Here is a 17,754-nt window from a genome sequence, read left to right as displayed (position 1 = left end):
TATAATTTTTAGTCTTTATCATTCGTCTGTTTCTGTCTGTTTGGCCTTGGTATTTTGTTTTCCTTAGATTTGCGATGGCTGCCAGTGTTGCTAAGAAGCGGAAGTACAATGATGAATACATTAACTACGGATTTACATAAATTCTCGCTGATGGCATCGAGAAACCTCAGTGTGTGTTGTGTTTCAAAGTACTGGGGAACGATTCCACGAGGCCTTGTAAGCTGAAGCATCATCTGACGACAATCCACCCCCCAATATGCGGAGAGAGACCCCGATTTCTTCAAGCGCCATGAACGGAGTTGGGAAAACAGAGACTGGATGAGAGTGGTGCCTTCCAACAACAACTTAAGTGTAGTTGAGGCATCATATGAAGTTTCCATTGAAATAGCAAAGAAGAAGAAGGCCCACACGTGTGCTTTAGAGATTTCCTTGTCAGACGACACGGTGAAACGGAGAATTAGTGAAATGTCAGATGATATCATGGAACAGGTGATACAGGAGATTAAATCTTCTCCAACTGGTATGTTTGCAATACAGTTGAATGAGTCAACGGATGTGAGTTCTTGTGCACAGCTACTCGTGTTTGTTAGGTATGTATTCTTGCTTTACATCAAGGACGAATATCTGTTCTGTACACAGCTTGAAACTACCACAACAGCTTTAGATGTGATGGAAAAGTACACTTCTTTCTTCACAGCTAACGGGATCACCTGGGAAAAGTGTTGTGGAGTCTGGACTGATGGGGCTCCAACGATGCTGGAATCGAAATCGGGGTTACAGAAGCACGTCAAGGAAGTAGCTCCGAATGCCAAAGGGGTTCATTGTATGATCCCTCGTTTTGCACTGGCGTCGAAAATTTTCCCTGATGCCCTTTGCAAGATCCTGCAGGCAGTGGTAAAATGCGTCAACTTTGTGAAAGCAGGAGATTTGAACTCTCGCCTTTTCCAGAACCTCTGTTGAGGCATGGATTCAGAGCATGAAACCCTCCTCTTTTACTCCAAAGTGCGATGGCTTTCCAAGGGTAATTTTGTGAATCGAGTGTTCGATCTTCGGGGAGAACTTAAATTGTTCCTGGAAATGAAAGGGAAGGATGATATACAAATCACTTCAACGAGGTGTTGTGGGAGCCACGTCTTGCGTACCTGGCAGACATATTTGAGCAGCTAAACAGGCTGAATCTCAGGCTATAAGGCAAGGAAAGAAATGTGTTTCACCATATGGACTGAATTCGTGCATTTATTGACAAACTCCAGATCTGGCAAAGGAAAGTCAGTGCAGGAAATGTTGCCATGTTTGAGAATCTCTCAACTGTTCTTGACGAGATTGAAGAGGATCATCTACTTGATCCATCACTCAAAAATTAAATAATTCAGCACTTGAAATCCTTGGAAAGTGAGCTCAAAAGGTACTTCCCAGAATTCGAGGAGGAAGAAGGGAAATTGGTGAGGAATCCTTTCTCTGGCACTCTTGATATTGCTGTCATTCCCGACGATATTCAGGACGAATTCCTTGATCTCAGGAACGAGTCTGCTTCCAGAGACCGCTATGAAGTAAAATCTCTGACTGTCGCTATGAAGTAAAACCTCTGACTGTATTCTGGTGCTCAATGTATCAGTCATATCCAAAAGTTAGTGAGGTCGCTCTTCGAGTCCTCTTGCCATTTTCTACTACTTATTTATGTGATACTGGTTTTCCACCCTTCTTCAAATAAATAATAAAAGCCGAAACCGGTTACATGTGGACCTAGACATGAGATGTGCTTCATCAGTGACTCGACCTCGAATCAGTCGACTGACTGAAAGGAAACAATGTCATCCATCGCATTGAACTTTAACAAAATATGCATTCTGTTTGATGATTGTAAACATTAAAATAAAGGAAGAGAACCAAAACAGTTTATTTTCATCATTATTTGTGAGTGGCTTGGGAGAGAACTGAAGGGGGCCCCGAGGATGTTGACGCCCTTATTATTAAACAACATCTTCCCTTGAAGAGGGTCGTCATGTTTCAACCCGAGTTTTAAACTAAATGAATCCCGAGGGACACCGCAGTACAGTACTTAACGGGGTGGTGTGGCGGTAAGAGTAACTAATTCCATTATTATAAATTAATTTTATTGGAATTAGTTAATTTTTCCGCCACACCACCCCGTTAAGTACTGTACTGCGGTGTCCCTCGGGATTCATTTAGTTTAAAACTCGGGTTGAAACACGACGACCCTCTTCAAGGGAAGATGTTGTTTAATAATACGGGTGTGAGAGTTCCTCATGGGGGAATGGAGTATTAGGGGAAGTCTGGTTAGGTTAGGGTAGGCTTTGTTAAATGTGGATAGGTTAGGGTAGGCTTTGTTAAATGTGGATAGGTTAGGGTAGGTTTGGATATGGTTGAATAGGTTTGGTTTGCTTCCGTAGGTTTGGTTTGGTTAGGTGTAGATTTTGTTAGGTTTGGTTTGGTAAGGTTAGGGTAGGTTTGGTGAAGTGAGGATAAATTTGGTTAGGTTAAGTTAGGGTTTGCTAGGTAAGGTTGTTTAATTGTGTAGTAAAATAAGATGTGGTTCTTGATCTTCATAAGATCCTAACTTTATTCTGCCGAAAAATAAATTAGAATAACATTAAGCTGTTATTTTTCTAAATGAGTAACAGAATAATTATCAGAATATAAAGATAACATTGAAAATCAGAATACTAAGATAAACTAAATTTAACTTGCTCTATTTGAAATAAAAATCGGAAATATAATATGTTCATATGTAAAAAATTAATTTTTCTTGTATTCAGTTAAGTCGAAAAATAAAACGAATCCCTCCCTCTTATTTCAAATATGGTACTAACACAATAATTCTTCATTTGTACTGTATTTTGTTTATTTACCAATGTCTTAATCGTTTTCTTTATTAAACAGCAATCAGTATACACACGTAAATAACCAGTGCTTGGGATAGAAAAAAAAATTAAGACAATTTATTCAATTTCAATTTCAAAAATTGTTTATTCCTTGATAGTGGAAGCGGGATCCTAGTGCTGTCACTAGGTACCCCTGTACAATGACACCAGAAGCATCTGGCAAGTGTGACAAGTATATACTGTACAGTATAAATATTATAAAGGGGCTTACTAAAGCCTAAGGAAGGAAGGAAGGATATTCCTTTAACACATAATCACTGTTATTTACAAAATATCTGGCCAGTATGGGGAGGATCATCGTGTCTCCGTCAGGGGGTCGTGGAGTGGTGGTCCAGCAGGCGTCACGGAAGCGTTGTGTGTGGGGACATCTTAGGAGGTACTGGATAAGGGTGCTGCTGTCGGGTCTTCTGCATAATGCACAAGAGCGTTGCTCAGGGGATGCGGGGATACCAATCTCCCAAGCAAAGTCATACCCAATGATGATACGGGCAGCAATCACGTCCCCTTTCCGCGACCCTTTCCCATAGACGTACGAGAGGTCAGGAGGTTTACGGAGGACATCGTACTGGGTGGGCGGGGAGTCCAGTGGGATGGCTGCTTCCCGAGCTTCTCTCTGTTTGCGGCGAATTTGGGTCCTAATCTGCAAAAGTGTTCGAGGAACAACGTAGTCAGGTGTGGCCTTGTTGCAGCCAGTCTTGGCAACGCCATCTGCTGCCTCATTCCCCAAGATACCGACATGACTGGGTATCCATAGGAATGTCACAGGACGGCCTGCATTCTGAAGCGTGGATGTTAACCCTCGTATTCGGAGGATGAGGTCCTTATTTTCCCCTGATCCAAATGCGATCCCGTCGAGAGCAGACCTGGAATTGCAGCAGACAAGCAAGGGGCAGAAACCATCTGCTTCTTCCTCAGCGAGAAGGGCAGCAAGGAGGGCTATTAGTTCCGCCTGAGTGGAGGATGCCCCGTCAGAAACTGAGAGACAGTTTGATTGGCTCAGGGCACCAGCACCAGCCCCGGCCCTACCTGTAGCGGGGTCAAGAGAACCATCAGTGTAGAGGACGACCCTACCTGGGGACCAGTGGGCGATCCTGGAGAGGTGGTATTTGCAGAGAATAACAGGGTTCACGTGGGATTTCGGGAGCGGTCCACCGAGGGCAATCACTTCAGGTTGAAAATCCAGCCAGGGCGAAGGAGACGAACCAACAGCAGGGGTGACAACAATATCAGGCAGGAGGTCGTGTTCCTGAAGGGCTCGGATGAGTGACCCTTGCCACTGTCTTCTAGATGGAGGTCGGTCTTGGACAGCAGGAGTCAAGTTGGTTTGGACATAGTTGCCCCGAGGATCCGGTAGAATGGAAACGGCAGTTTTTAGGTAAAACTCCTGGACTCGACAATTTATTAAAGAACATCTTCCCCCCCCCCCCTTGACGAAGAATTCTTCTCGAAGGGATTGTTCTTTCAAGCGGTATTTTTAATTGCTCGAACCTTTTCCCCTTCGTGGCGGTAAAATTAACTAATTCCAATATTATAAATTAATTTTATTGGAATTAGTTAATTTTTCCCGCCACACCATCCCGTTAAGTACAGTACTGCGGTGTCCCTCAGGACTCATTTAGTTTAAAACTCAGGTTGAAACACGACGAACCTCTTCAAGGGAAGATGTTTAATAATACGGGCGCAAGTCTTTTCGCTAATGCATTATGGGTCGTCTTACTCGTGAGTGTTTGTTTACCTTTGTTGGCGCTAAAATTAAGAGTACTGAGCTCACATCATGGACATTTTTTCCTCCCAATCATCAAGGGAAAGTCCTATATCAGAGAGAACGTGATTTATTAGTCCGTTTCAATATCAAATATAGGTTTTTCCTATGTATTTGACGAGTTTCGAACGAATTTGATATTAATTTCCACCAGAAATCAAGTGGTTTTTTTTTTTAGATTCACCCCCCAACCCAATAATCATAAAGGAAAAGTTTGATATTTTTTAGAATAAATAGATTACTGTATATTAGAAACCAACCAAGAAAACCTAACCTAACACCCCTTGTTCATGCCCCCACATCTTACCTTAATTTGCAAATTAATCCAATGATCCTTTTAACTTTTTGGCTGAAGACTATTATGACACCGCCAAATATGTTGTTCTTCACGCAGTGTACACTGGTTATTACACTTTGGACAACGAAGACGGAGACCTGAAGTGATGCGTGAACAGGGGATCAGACCACCTCCGCCATAAGTAAACAAATCATGGCTACAATTGTGACTGAGCGAAAGCAATAATCTTGGAAAATTAATATCTCGGTCATCCTTAACTTCCGGTGGAAATATCATAGAATAAAAATGTCTTCTAATTGTGTAAACATCACGATATACTTATTAATAACAGTGAAAGAAAGACCTGTGTAAAATTGTAAATTCACCGATTTTTCAAAATAAAAATACTTGTGGAAATCCTGTCAGTTACAAACACAGGGGAAATATAAATTTTCTAAGGTTTCCAATGTAATTTTAAGTTAAAGTTAAGTTAACCTTACCTTACCTTACCTTACCTTACCTTACCTTACCTGACCTGACCTGACCTGACCTGACCTGACCTGACCTTAGCATAACTTAACACATTCCGTGGGCGAACTTACTATTACTGAGACGGGGAAGCTGCTGTGAAGTCCTCTATTGTGTCGCCGTAGATCCGCCACTATTATTATATACAGTGTTTGTTTAATATTATTTAAATACAATTATAAAAGGTGAAACACAAGACCTTAAAGAAAATCCTCCCCAGAGTGACCACAGCATCAGGTGGAAGTAAAATAAAGGTGAACACTTAATGAACTCTAGAATATTGTTCTTTATTTGCTTGTTGATCATCTTTTAATGTTAATTTTTGTAGTTGTATGGTCCCGTATAATAGTTAAATATATATAATCTTTTGACATAATAAATGTAATATTTTACATGTCCTGGGAGGGGGGTCCAGGAGGTTGTGCCATTTTGACCTAGTTTGACAATTGTAACCATTTTTTTTATTACCAACCATTAGTTCCTTACATCAAAGTTTTATGGCTAATTCAATGTTGGGTGAAAATGTAGTCATATCCATCTCATTTTCTATGAGAGTGTGTGTGTGTGTGTGTGTGTGTGAGAGAGAGAGAGAGAGAGAGAGAGAGAGAGAGAGAGAGAGAGAGAACGCTGGTAGAATTCTATTGACCATTACCTTTAATATCAGAACTCAAGGCACGCACTGGGTATCACAGGTTTGCAGCATAAATAGTCCACGTCATAACCACGAAAATCTTGTTGTAATACTTTGAAAAACTTCATAATATTAAGAACGCGAACATAGGATAAGTATTTTTCTCGTATACATAAGTTTCAGGAAATTTGTAAGGGGGGGGGGGAGGAGGTTCAATAAGTTTTGGGTGGGGTAACATGGCGTGTAAAGCGAGGCCATTTTGAAGCCATGTGCACTTGATATTAGGAGATATGCTGAGGTCAATAGTAATTACTTTTTACTATACAAAAATGCCCGAGTACAATACTGCATTAAAGAAAAAGTATTGGAATTTTATGATGAATAGGGTGGGGGGGGGGTCCGGAACCCCCTGGATCCGCCCTTGTTGTGCATTGTAATATTATTTCATGGATTTCTAAAGGTAGGGAGGGGTTTAAAAACAGGCGCGAAAAATATGGTGGAGATGAGTGTGAGTAAAAGGACATATGCGCTAGGCAGTGTGGTTGTGGGGGCGGAGTCCGCCGCCAACTCTGCTAGTGGGATCATAATCATCTGTGACGTCACTAGCCATGCGTTGGCGGGACACTTCCCATTCCAACATACCTTGACTGTTTAACCTAGGATGCTATGGTATATAAGCAAATTTATACTTATTAGGATGACATGATATTGATTTGAAAGCCTTGTAATGTAAACTACAGAAAATTAAAACATGTCGTTAAATATTAATTTGTTTTTATTCGTTTTAGGGCGAATTATGGTGTTGTTAGTCTAGGACTTTTAAACGAATTGTTATATTGCACCATTTTAATAGACCACTATAAAGATGAAATGAGTTATGGAGACTTCCTGAAACATTCGTTTGGTGACGTCCGTTCATTTTTTTTCGCCACTTATCAGCTTAATTTTTATTACATGCTTTGCGAACTATTTTTGTTTCTATATTTTCTCTTGTTAAGAATTGGTTAACTTGACTAAAACATTTAAGTTATTTGGTATATAGAAGTAACTTGTACAGTACAGTATTGACTAGTTTTAATCTTTCGTAAAATGTGATTTTAGCAGGTTTTCAATTCAGACTTTCTTTTGTATAATTATGATATAGAGAGTTATGGCTAATTAAAAATTACTTTTTTCTTCATATTCTGCAATATTTTGGGGGGACATGGCCGTCTCTAAGCGTAAGAAAGAAAACCAGAAATAAATTACTGTTATACTGTATCTACCACCCTTGGCGTTGATGTCTCTGAGTTTTGTAAGAGTACTCATACTTTGTCTTTAAAGTGATGAGTTTTGGGTCATCAAGATATTGAAGGAAAATATTTTTTATCAGCATGGATCTTAAATTACGATGCACGGGATACAAATGAACCTAACTTGCTATGCTGGCTACCTACGACTTATAATTAGATGAATAGACGATGCACACCTACAGGAGCATAACTATAGCTTATGAAATACTTGTCATAGTACTGTATTAAAGTTTCGGATTGTCGTCCCCTCATTAGTATTAGTGGAGTAACACATGCATGGATCTCGTTTTCTTGATTGACAGAAGACAGTAAATGTAATTGATTCAGGTCTGACTTTGCTGCAGTGCTAATTGGCATCCCTCAAAGGAGTATGTGAGTGTTTGTCTTTGTCACATACAACAGTGACTTTCATAATTAAATGTATTGTGTCTTCCTAAATTAGTTAAAACTGATAAAGATTTTGTAACGAGTATAACCGAAGAGAACTTCATAAAAGTGAGAATGATGCAGACAGACAAACAGATCGGGCTGAGATATTGGTGTCAGATTGTGTAGTGCAGTGTGAAAAGTGGGACAACAGTGTTCTTGATGATTCTCGTCTGCTGATGCCCACAGTCCATACGTTACATAATACTCGTGTAAGTGTTATTTTTCTCATTGCATCTTGGGGGAAGGTATGGTAGTTTAAGGTTTAATTGCATGAAGGTAGGCCTACAGGTCTCCGCCTTGGGATTTCAGGCAGCTTGGATAGCCACTTTGAAAACCTGCAACTTTGGTTTATACAAAAAAAGAGATTATGGTACCTTTACTAATCTCTATTTTTAACATGGTAATGCTCTGATAACATGCTTTTGCCATTAGATCCTGGCCATTGATGCACTGAAAACAAGAACAACGATTCTCCTTTAGTATACAGCACAAGCATTTTGGCTAGATTATCATAGATTCCTATCCTGAGTGTCAATATAGAACCTTCACATCATCCTTCCTTTGGTGTTTAAACTTGCTTGTAGAACTGCCAGTTTTATATAGTAGCTACATGAATTATTTATAATGCTGCCAACTTTCCTTTGTTTTTAGAATTTACGGTTAGAATAGGATTTGTTATTCAATATTTAACTGATGATCCATATATTTTCCATTCCAACTCCCAATTGAACCTTACCTGTAGAATCATCGTTTTCTTTACAGTATCCACGAATTCTAATATGTAAACTTTGTTAAGTGACACGCCCTCAAACCTAAGTTGATCTAGTTCACCTACAGAAGTAAGTTTGCTGCTCTGCTACCTGCTGTGGGCTGGTGATGATGGTGATGTAGGGGCTGATCCAGGAATATCAAGGAAGGGGGTTCAAGAAGTTGTGGGTGGGGGAACGAATCCAGGTAAAAAAAGTCACAGGAAAAAAGTCACAGAAAAAAGTCACATTTCCTTTAAACACCATAGATACTGCAAGAGAATCTGGATCCTCTTACAAAAGATCACAGTTTTATATCAAAACTGATATTACTGATATCGTTGATGTCAATATCTGATATTAGTGATATCAGTAACTTATGAAACCGCCTACTGATTTTATCAATGATCAGTAAACCCCTTTTCTAAAACTATAAAAGGAAGTAGAATAGAAGGAGAATGGCTCATCCGAACGAACAACAGACAATTAAATCACCTTACTTACAACACCTGTTGTATTAACTTATATCTCGGAAGCCTCGCTGATACTAATTAAAGTTGACGGTTACAGTGAGAAGTCATATTCGATGGTGTTGCATTGTATAAAATTTATATATTTTTAAGTATTATTATTATTTTTTTTATTTTTTTTTTAATATACAAACGTCACCGGTATGGGAGTGAGGTCGTTAATAACTGTTTTACATTAGTTACATAAATCATTCAATAATGTGGATAGGAAAGTAATGAAGACTACTCCCTCATAGATAGATAGATAGGTAAGTAGATAGAGAGATTTGAGATTTAAATCCCGCCGGTTGTGGCCTCTCCAGGGATGGAGACGGTTACAATTTGAGGGGCCCACTTTAAGGTTGTATCAAGCAGAATGAAGGAAATCGAAATACCCAGTTAAAATTCAACTAACCTAAAGGTACCTAACCTAACCTAAATGTACCTAACCTAATGGTACCTAACCTAACCTAACATAAAGAAATCTAAATAGGTATTAGACCAAGAAAAAGGCCCATAGACATAAATGTTTTGGTTTATTGCCTTGTATTGTCAGTTAATAAGCGACTTAAAATACTATTTGTTTAATTACTTTAATGAGTATCTATGGTGTTTAAAGGAAATGTGACTTTTTTTCCTGTGACTTTATTACCTGTCACCCGGTGGAACAACATGGCGAGCAAATCGAGCCCACCCGGGGGTTGAGGGGGGACGCTGTTGCCACTTTACGCAATCGAAGTTGAAACTGTTTTTCTGTTGGTTTTTGATGCGTTATGAATTAATTTTACCTTCATTTCAGGTACAAACAATAGTTTCTGAGATCAACCCCCCCCCCCCCACCCTCCCATCTCAGACTCTAGAGATTTGCAACAAAATTCGAGGTAGAAAGTGTTCAAAACACATCGAAAACCATCGGAAAAACAAAACCCTAACCTAACCAAACCTAACCTGGAGCTCTACAGTCGTTCAATGTTCTGGGTGTGAACTAACATTGTAAAATGTTAAATATCTCGCATATATGTAATTTGCGCCAGAAATGCCATTGAAGAAAAGTGTCTTAGAATTGTCAAAACTACTGATTGCACCAATAATTTTTTTAGATTTGTGTAGTGGCAACAAGTGAAATAATTGGGCCTACCATATCATGGTAATTTTGAGGCCATGTGCACTTGATATTAGGAGATATTCTGAGGTCAATAATAATTACTTTTTACTATGCAAAAACGCATGAGTGCAATAGAACTGCCCCTGTGATGATGCTGGTATAGTGGTAGTGATGGTGGTAGCTTGGGTGATGATGATGGTGGTATTATCGATCAAGGTGATAATGGTGGTGGAGGTAATAATGGTGATTGTGTTTGTAGTATTGATTATAATTTGTACATTTCGTTGTGTTGTGTACAGTAATTCTAATATTCAGTGTGTATGCATTAATGCACTATTGAATAGTTGTTATTATCTACAAGTGTTTGTATGCATGATGTAAGCATGCATACACTGTATGCCTGCCTGTTAACTTCACCCTTTCCTTCATCTTTGTCTTCTGGTGGTATCTCTTTCACTGTGTTATGTCCTTAAACCCCAACAAAAAATTTCCCAAATTACAATGCTGCACATCCTGACCTTGAATTTTTAGTACTGTATTTGTCATGTTCGTCCATCTTTCTTATCAGTAGTGTCTGTCTGTCCCAAATTGGGTGCTAATTTTGAAAAATCAACGCCTGCAGTCTGACATGAAAGATTCTGAAAATTGGCACACATTTTGAAGGGCTATTATTCATAGATGTACTTTCTGTATTGTAACTTGGTATATGTTTGATGAATTTTTAACTTTTACTAGGTTTGGAACTCAGCAGGGACAGGCATTTTTTAAAGACCTTTTTGTTTTCTTTTGGTACATGCACTATAAAGTTCTCAATGGCAGAAATGCCTCTTCTGTAATAGGCTAAGGTAATTGTGAGGTACAGCTGTCTTACTCAACACTATCTCACTCCCATCCCAGTTTTGATAGTGTTGTTTGGTACAGCTATCTTACCCTCACACCGATGATGTTCAGTTTTACGTGATACACTTGTCTTACCTCTGTAACTGTCAATCCCAGTTTTGGTCAGCATTGGATATGACAAGATACTTGAAATATTAGTACTATACTGGAAAAAGGATGTGTTACATAATATGCCAAAGTAACAGTATCAATTCCTGTTGTGTGCTTGAAAATATACTGTACTCTGAAAGTTCATTCACTTTATTACACAAGTACTGAGAAAATAATTAATTAATCTACCGAACTATATGCCTAATATCTTTAAGAATATTCGGTAAATTTTTCTTGTAGCACCGTTCACTTGTAGCAAGTTTAAAATATATTTTTCTAGTGTATTTGTGTGTGCTGAGACCGAATATGACCTTCCTTTTTGGCGGAAATTAGCCTTTTTTTTGCGATTTTTTTTCGTTTGACGTTTTCCGAGGAAAAAAAGTGCTTAAGCGACTAACAAATACACAATAAAACACTAGAAAAACAATTACCAAACCTAACCTAACCTGACCTAACTTAACTGACTCTCACCATATGATGGAATCACCTATTTCTTACCTTATTGGCTTTGTTCTTGTTCGTCGTTGCATTCTGGGATTCTTACACAATGTCACATATGTTAGTCTTTGCGATATTTACATTCAGTCTTGCTCTTAGTACACTTTACTGAGGTTGGAAGAACATGAATGTCAAAATATGAGAGACCAAAAAGAATACTCGAATTTGATTGGGCCAAAAATACCGCGAATTAAACCCAAAAACATTTTAATTGGTTTCAAAATAAAAAAGGCTTTTGATTGGCTGCAGGATGATTTATGAAGGGGACGCAGGAGACACGCAGTGTTGGAGGAGAGGCAGATGATAATGGTGGGATGTTAATGGAAGAAAATAGAACAAATTTTGGAAGAGCTATCTCCGTTATTATGCGTTTCCGCCGGTAATGTAATAGATGAAAATTATCTTATAATTAGACGTCTTATTCGAATATGATAATAGATTAGTGGTAGGAATGAACGGAGCTACAAGAAAATAATACCGAATATTCTCACCAGCCTGACAAATAATATCTCCAATTACATTATTTCATGCTTATGACTTTTTTTACTTTAATCGATATCAGAGTGTAGATCCCGCCACAACAAAAGAGAACTGAGGGAGAGGAAGAGAGGGATTCTGCGCTCATTGGTTGGAGGGGCGTGACGTCACGTTGATAGCAGACGCTCACTATCATTGGCCGAGGAGGGTATGGGCCAGCCGTTGTGATTGGCCGTCCGCTCCTCTCACTCACTTGCTGACGCTGACGGGACGAGAGCGCCTGATGACTCGAAAGTCAAGCCCATACTTTCCTGTCTGCCACAAATCGATGTTCTACCTTATTTTCAAAGGGCTTTCAACCTTATTTACAGTGTAACAAGGAGATCTTATCAACTACTATCGTATAGAGCTTTTTTTTTTTTTTTTTTTTTTTTTATTGGGCACACCCCTACATCCTTGTGTAAGGTGAAGCGCAGAAGTGTTTACAGCGCCCAACAGGGAAGCATGCTAAGTTCATGCTTGCCTTTATGTCTCACGATTTAAGGGCGTAGAAGCCTGAAGAGTCAAGGGCGTAGAAGCCTGAAGAGTCAAGGGCGTAGAAGCCTGAAGAGTTAGTGGTTTATGTCATCAAGTTATTGGAAGCTCCAACAACTTTCCCTGAATACGAATTCGCAACTTTCGACTTACAACAGGTACCTACTTTACTGCTAGGTGAACAGGGACTAATGGGGGCTAGGAAGTAAGTCCAAACAACTTTCACCGGCCCGGGAATCGAACCCGTGACATCTCGCTTGCGAGGCAAAAACGGTACCGCTTCTACCACCGGCCCCCCTACCTTATAGAGCTAGGCCGAAAATAGTGCTTGCCACAACAAAAAAAAAAAAAGGTTCGCTTGGGGTGGTCTGAATTAACCTTACGATACAGGGGGAGGGGGCAGGACCGGATTCAGGAGTGGGCAAAGTGGGCCTCCACATATTACAATATTTTATTTATTTGTTTATTCATTTGGATTATTTTTATTTTCATTCTTTAAAAGTCATGTTTATTTTTGACATGTGCGGTAGTAGCTATATCAGGGCTGGTCGACTTGAAACCACATGAATGACTCCAGTCATGTCTCACTTTTGTGTGTGTGTGTGTGTTGGGAATTTGTACACTATCAATAAATATACAGTTAATTAAAAATTTCTCAATGTTCTAATTTCCTCAATATAACTGCATATGGCTTCAAAATTCTCCAAAGAAGTGTTCAAATTTCAAAATTTTCCCGGGGGGCTTACAGCGCCCCCCGGAACTCCCAGATGTTTAGGCTCGCTTCACTCGCCACCCCACCCTCTTGGGTAGTTATAATGAGGGGGGCCTCCACAAAGAGGCTGCCCATGGCCTCCACAGGTTCAAACCGGCACCTGGGGGAGTGGCTCACCACCAGGCCGGATTAAGCTTAATAGGGCCTGAGGCACAGATCAACTAGCCCCCTACTCATAGAGTATATATATATATATATATATATATATATATATATATATATATATATATATATATATATATATATATATATATATATATATATATATATATGACATGGATTATTAGCCCACCCAGGCACAGATCACTGACCCACATCGGGGCCTGGGGGGCGAAAATGTAATAGTAATAATAATTATAATAATAATAATTATTCATAGTAAATAAAATTTTTAATAATACACCAAAATAAAATAATAATGATTACAATAATAATAATAATAATAATAAAATATAATAATAAAATTAATAATAATAATAACAATAATACTGTAATAATAAAATAATAATACAGTAAAGAAATACAAGAATGAAAAAAAGATCAAAAGTGAGAAACACGACCTAGACCTATGAATTATTATTATTATTATTATTATTATATTTAGACCCCCAGGCCCCAATGTGGGTCAGTGATCTATGCCCGGGTGGGCTACACAAAAAAAAAAAAAAAAATTAACCATTCTGAAAACCGAAAAATTCCGAAAACCGAAATGCCTCTGGCCCCAAGGATTTCGGATAAAGGATTGTCAACCTGTATACTGTATATATATACAGACAGACCCGACTTCTACTTGCTACGACTTACGACCGTCAGACTTACGACCGCCGCAGATTTTATTAAAAAAAAATTTTTTTATCTATAGTCTTTTAACTGATTTGGGTCCCAAACGTCATTGTAAGTTAGGGTCTATCTTATATATATATATATATATATATATATATATATATATATATATATATATATATATATATATATATATATATATATATATATATATATATATATATATATATATATATATATATATATATATGAAGAACAAAATATACCAAAATTTATCAATGATTTCATCAATATTAAGCTTCTGCAAAATAACACATTCAATGTTCATAAGAGACAGAATATTGAGACGTTGCTAGGACATCGTTGAACGAAGTTCATGTTTTATATGGTTCAACTTCGAGAATGTGTGGATTTGGGGGCCCCTTAGAGTCGGGTGGGGGGGGGGGCTGAGGCCAGTGCCTCAAGTGCCTCATGGTTAATCCGGCACTGCTCACCAGGATGAATACTTAGCCTTAATTTGTATGCCACATAAAAGCTGAACAGAATTTTTTGTTTGACACATTTGCCTTGATACAAATAATTTCAATGTACTGTACAGCAAATCACACAAAATTGCCATGCTGTTTGTGCCAATGAGGTACAGAAAGTGTAATGTCTTCTCAGAAAATTCAAAGTTGGTCTGACCTCAGTGTGTTTTAAAAGTGTTCTGAGTCTGATATGCCAGGTTTTAACGTAAGAGGGTTTTTATCTATGCCCTACCAGTATAACCTCAAAGTACTTGGGAATTTCTAACTACTGTTCCTTGAGTACTAGTTAGTAACATACCCAGTATTGTACTTTTATGTGCTTAAGCGGTTTAGCCATTGACTTCTTTGGCACGACTGATTTTACTGAGACACAACTTTATGGTCACTCATAATCCAGATAAGATAACTTACTTCAAAGATTTACAGAGTTTACTGTTATATACACTATAGTGTTTTGAATGTAAAGATGCTTGTATTTCTCCCATTCACACAGTTTGAGAGTGAAAGAGAGGATGATGTAGAATCTGCAGATGACGATGTTCCCAATGGTACTGCACCTGTCAACACTTGAATTCTTGCATCTGAACCGAACTTCCAGTCAACTCCATCATGAGCAATTAATCAACTCATATCTCTTACAGCAATCACGAGAACCTGAGAAATAATTGGAAGTAAAACAGACAGAAAAATAAATTTGTGGTAGATACTGTACCCTGTAGTTGAAAAGATAAAGGTAACAAGCCTACCCTGGTTTAATGTCACTGGCAGAATTATCACTATACTATACGGTATATATATATATATAATATATATATATATATATATATATATATATATATATATATATATATATATATATATATATATATATATATATATATAATTCAGCATTAAGAATGCCTATCCATTTTCCTACTCCTATTGAGGGGAACAAATGGAATGAACAAGATTGTTAAGTTTTATAAGTTATTTAATACAGACTTAAAATTTGTTGCCTTTTTGTACAACTGTGTTTAGGTTTGTTGCATGGACAGTTATTAAGGTACATATTTTATGGTAGGACTACAAATGACAAGGCAATCAAAACTCATGACCGTGACTGTAATTTGCAGTGCTAACATACATTTATCATGGTTGTCAAATTTAAGCTGTTTTCACACAAACTTGAGACACATCACCAGTGTATTCATCAAAGTGAAAAAAATTTAAGAAAAACTTTAAAACTGGTCATTATGTCTCAGGTACAGTATACTGTACTGTATAGATTATGATAATGCAAGGGGACTAGACCTTGGTTGATATATGGTCTCTTATTTTAAGGAGCTGCAATTTTACTGGAACACTCTACAGCTTACACTGCCATGTGCCATCTCCTCCTTGGCCTTGTAGCACATTGTCATATGATGTAATGAATTGTCCATAGGATAGAATTGGAGACTAGAATAATCTTGGCTTCCAGGTCAAATAGGCTGCAATCCTAAAATCTCCAACCTAGCCATGTAACTTATAGGATTGGAGCCCATTAGGAATGGAATGTAGCTGGAGCTGAGCCCCAATCCTAATAGTTTGGTTGGGATTGGTTAGATTTGGGTCTATTATGACTGGGGCCAATTTGGCATGTTAATATCTTTTGTTCTGATAGGGTGATAAGGAATAGCTCATGTTGCATAGACACATTTCTGTTTTTAACTTTGTGCTGTCACACATCAGAAAAAACGTGTCCTTTGTGTACTATGAAAGGTAGCAAAACAACTGTTTACAGTGTTTGATAATACGTGACAGTATATACTGGGTGTATGAAATTAAATTTAATGGTACAGTATTTCGAATGAGATCAACAGTTAACCCACACAAGTGTGGAAAATCGCCATGAAATATTGATGACGAATATATCACTTGAGATTAAACTCACTGTAAGGTAAATCAATACAAAATAATTCATAATCTCTTATTGGTCATTATGATAAACTTGAGTTGTGAGTTACTGTTGTTATTAGGGCAAGTGATTTTGTAGTATTTTCATGGTAATACTTTATCTTATTAACTTTTTTGGGGGTTTAATTAGTTGTACTATTATTACACAAGCTCTTCAGTGCTTCAGGTCTAATGAGCCAGAATAGGTTTTGTTAACAGGAGCAATTTGAAGTTGCTTGGAATGATGAGAACTTTTGCCTGGGGCTTTGTGGACATGTAATCTCATTTGGGGTAAGTACAATACCAGGTAATTCTCATTCAGACAACATAAGTGGAAATGTTTGTGTAGAATTTTGTTTAATGTTTCTTTTATTACTAACCTGTATGTATATATATATATATATATATATATATATATATATATATATATATATATATATATATATATATATATATATATATATATATATATATATATATATATATATATATATATATATATATATATATATATATATATATATATATATATATATATATATATATATATATATATATATATATATATACGTATATATATATATATAAATCAACTAATTTCAAACCAGAATCAACCCCACACTGGGATTAAATGTTTATTGTTCACTTCACAGCCTGTTCATCGAACTGATGGCACTCGATGAACAGGCTTTGTGTGAAATATAACAGAGTCTAGGACTGCTTTTAGTGTCCTTGTGGGTTGGTCGGTAGCGTTCAAATTACTGTACGTTGTTAAAATGGCCATACCAAGATGAAAAGCCCTCCCTGTTTACTGTGCGTTTTGAAGAAGATAAAAGTGTAAATTAAGTTTCTGTGTACAGTATAGTGAATTCTTGGTAAGTTTGCTGTGTTTATTGCCTCATTACCGGGTAGTACCTGCTGTCTTGATTACAGCTCTTAAGACTTAAAATGCATTTGTTTTGGGGACAACAGTATGTAATTGGATTTTCTCTGCCTCACTCCTATAGCCCATCAGTATCTAAGGCATGGGTAACAAAAAATTATTTACCTGGTATTAATTATTTTTTAGGCAAAGTG

At 37.6% G+C, this 17,754-nt stretch overlaps 1 protein-coding gene across 1 annotated transcript in view; it reads left to right on the top strand.

Annotated features, from left to right (window-relative positions):
* Positions 1–15,627, top strand: part of LOC121877475 (signal peptide peptidase-like 2B) — a 170,722-nt gene extending 155,095 nt beyond the window's left edge. Inside the window, exon 13 of the mRNA XM_042383240.1 lies at positions 15,257–15,627. Coding sequence (XP_042239174.1) covers positions 15,257–15,334 — 78 coding nt within the window. The 3' untranslated portion in view covers positions 15,335–15,627. The remainder of the gene's footprint in view (positions 1–15,256) is intronic.
* The last annotated feature ends 2,127 nt before the right edge of the window (positions 15,628–17,754 follow it).

This window comes from Homarus americanus, unplaced genomic scaffold, assembly GCF_018991925.1.
Source record: "Homarus americanus isolate GMGI-L3 unplaced genomic scaffold, GMGI_Hamer_2.0 scaffold367, whole genome shotgun sequence".
NCBI lineage: Eukaryota > Metazoa > Arthropoda > Malacostraca > Decapoda > Nephropidae > Homarus > Homarus americanus.
This window is presented reverse-complemented; position numbering and strand designations above follow the sequence as displayed.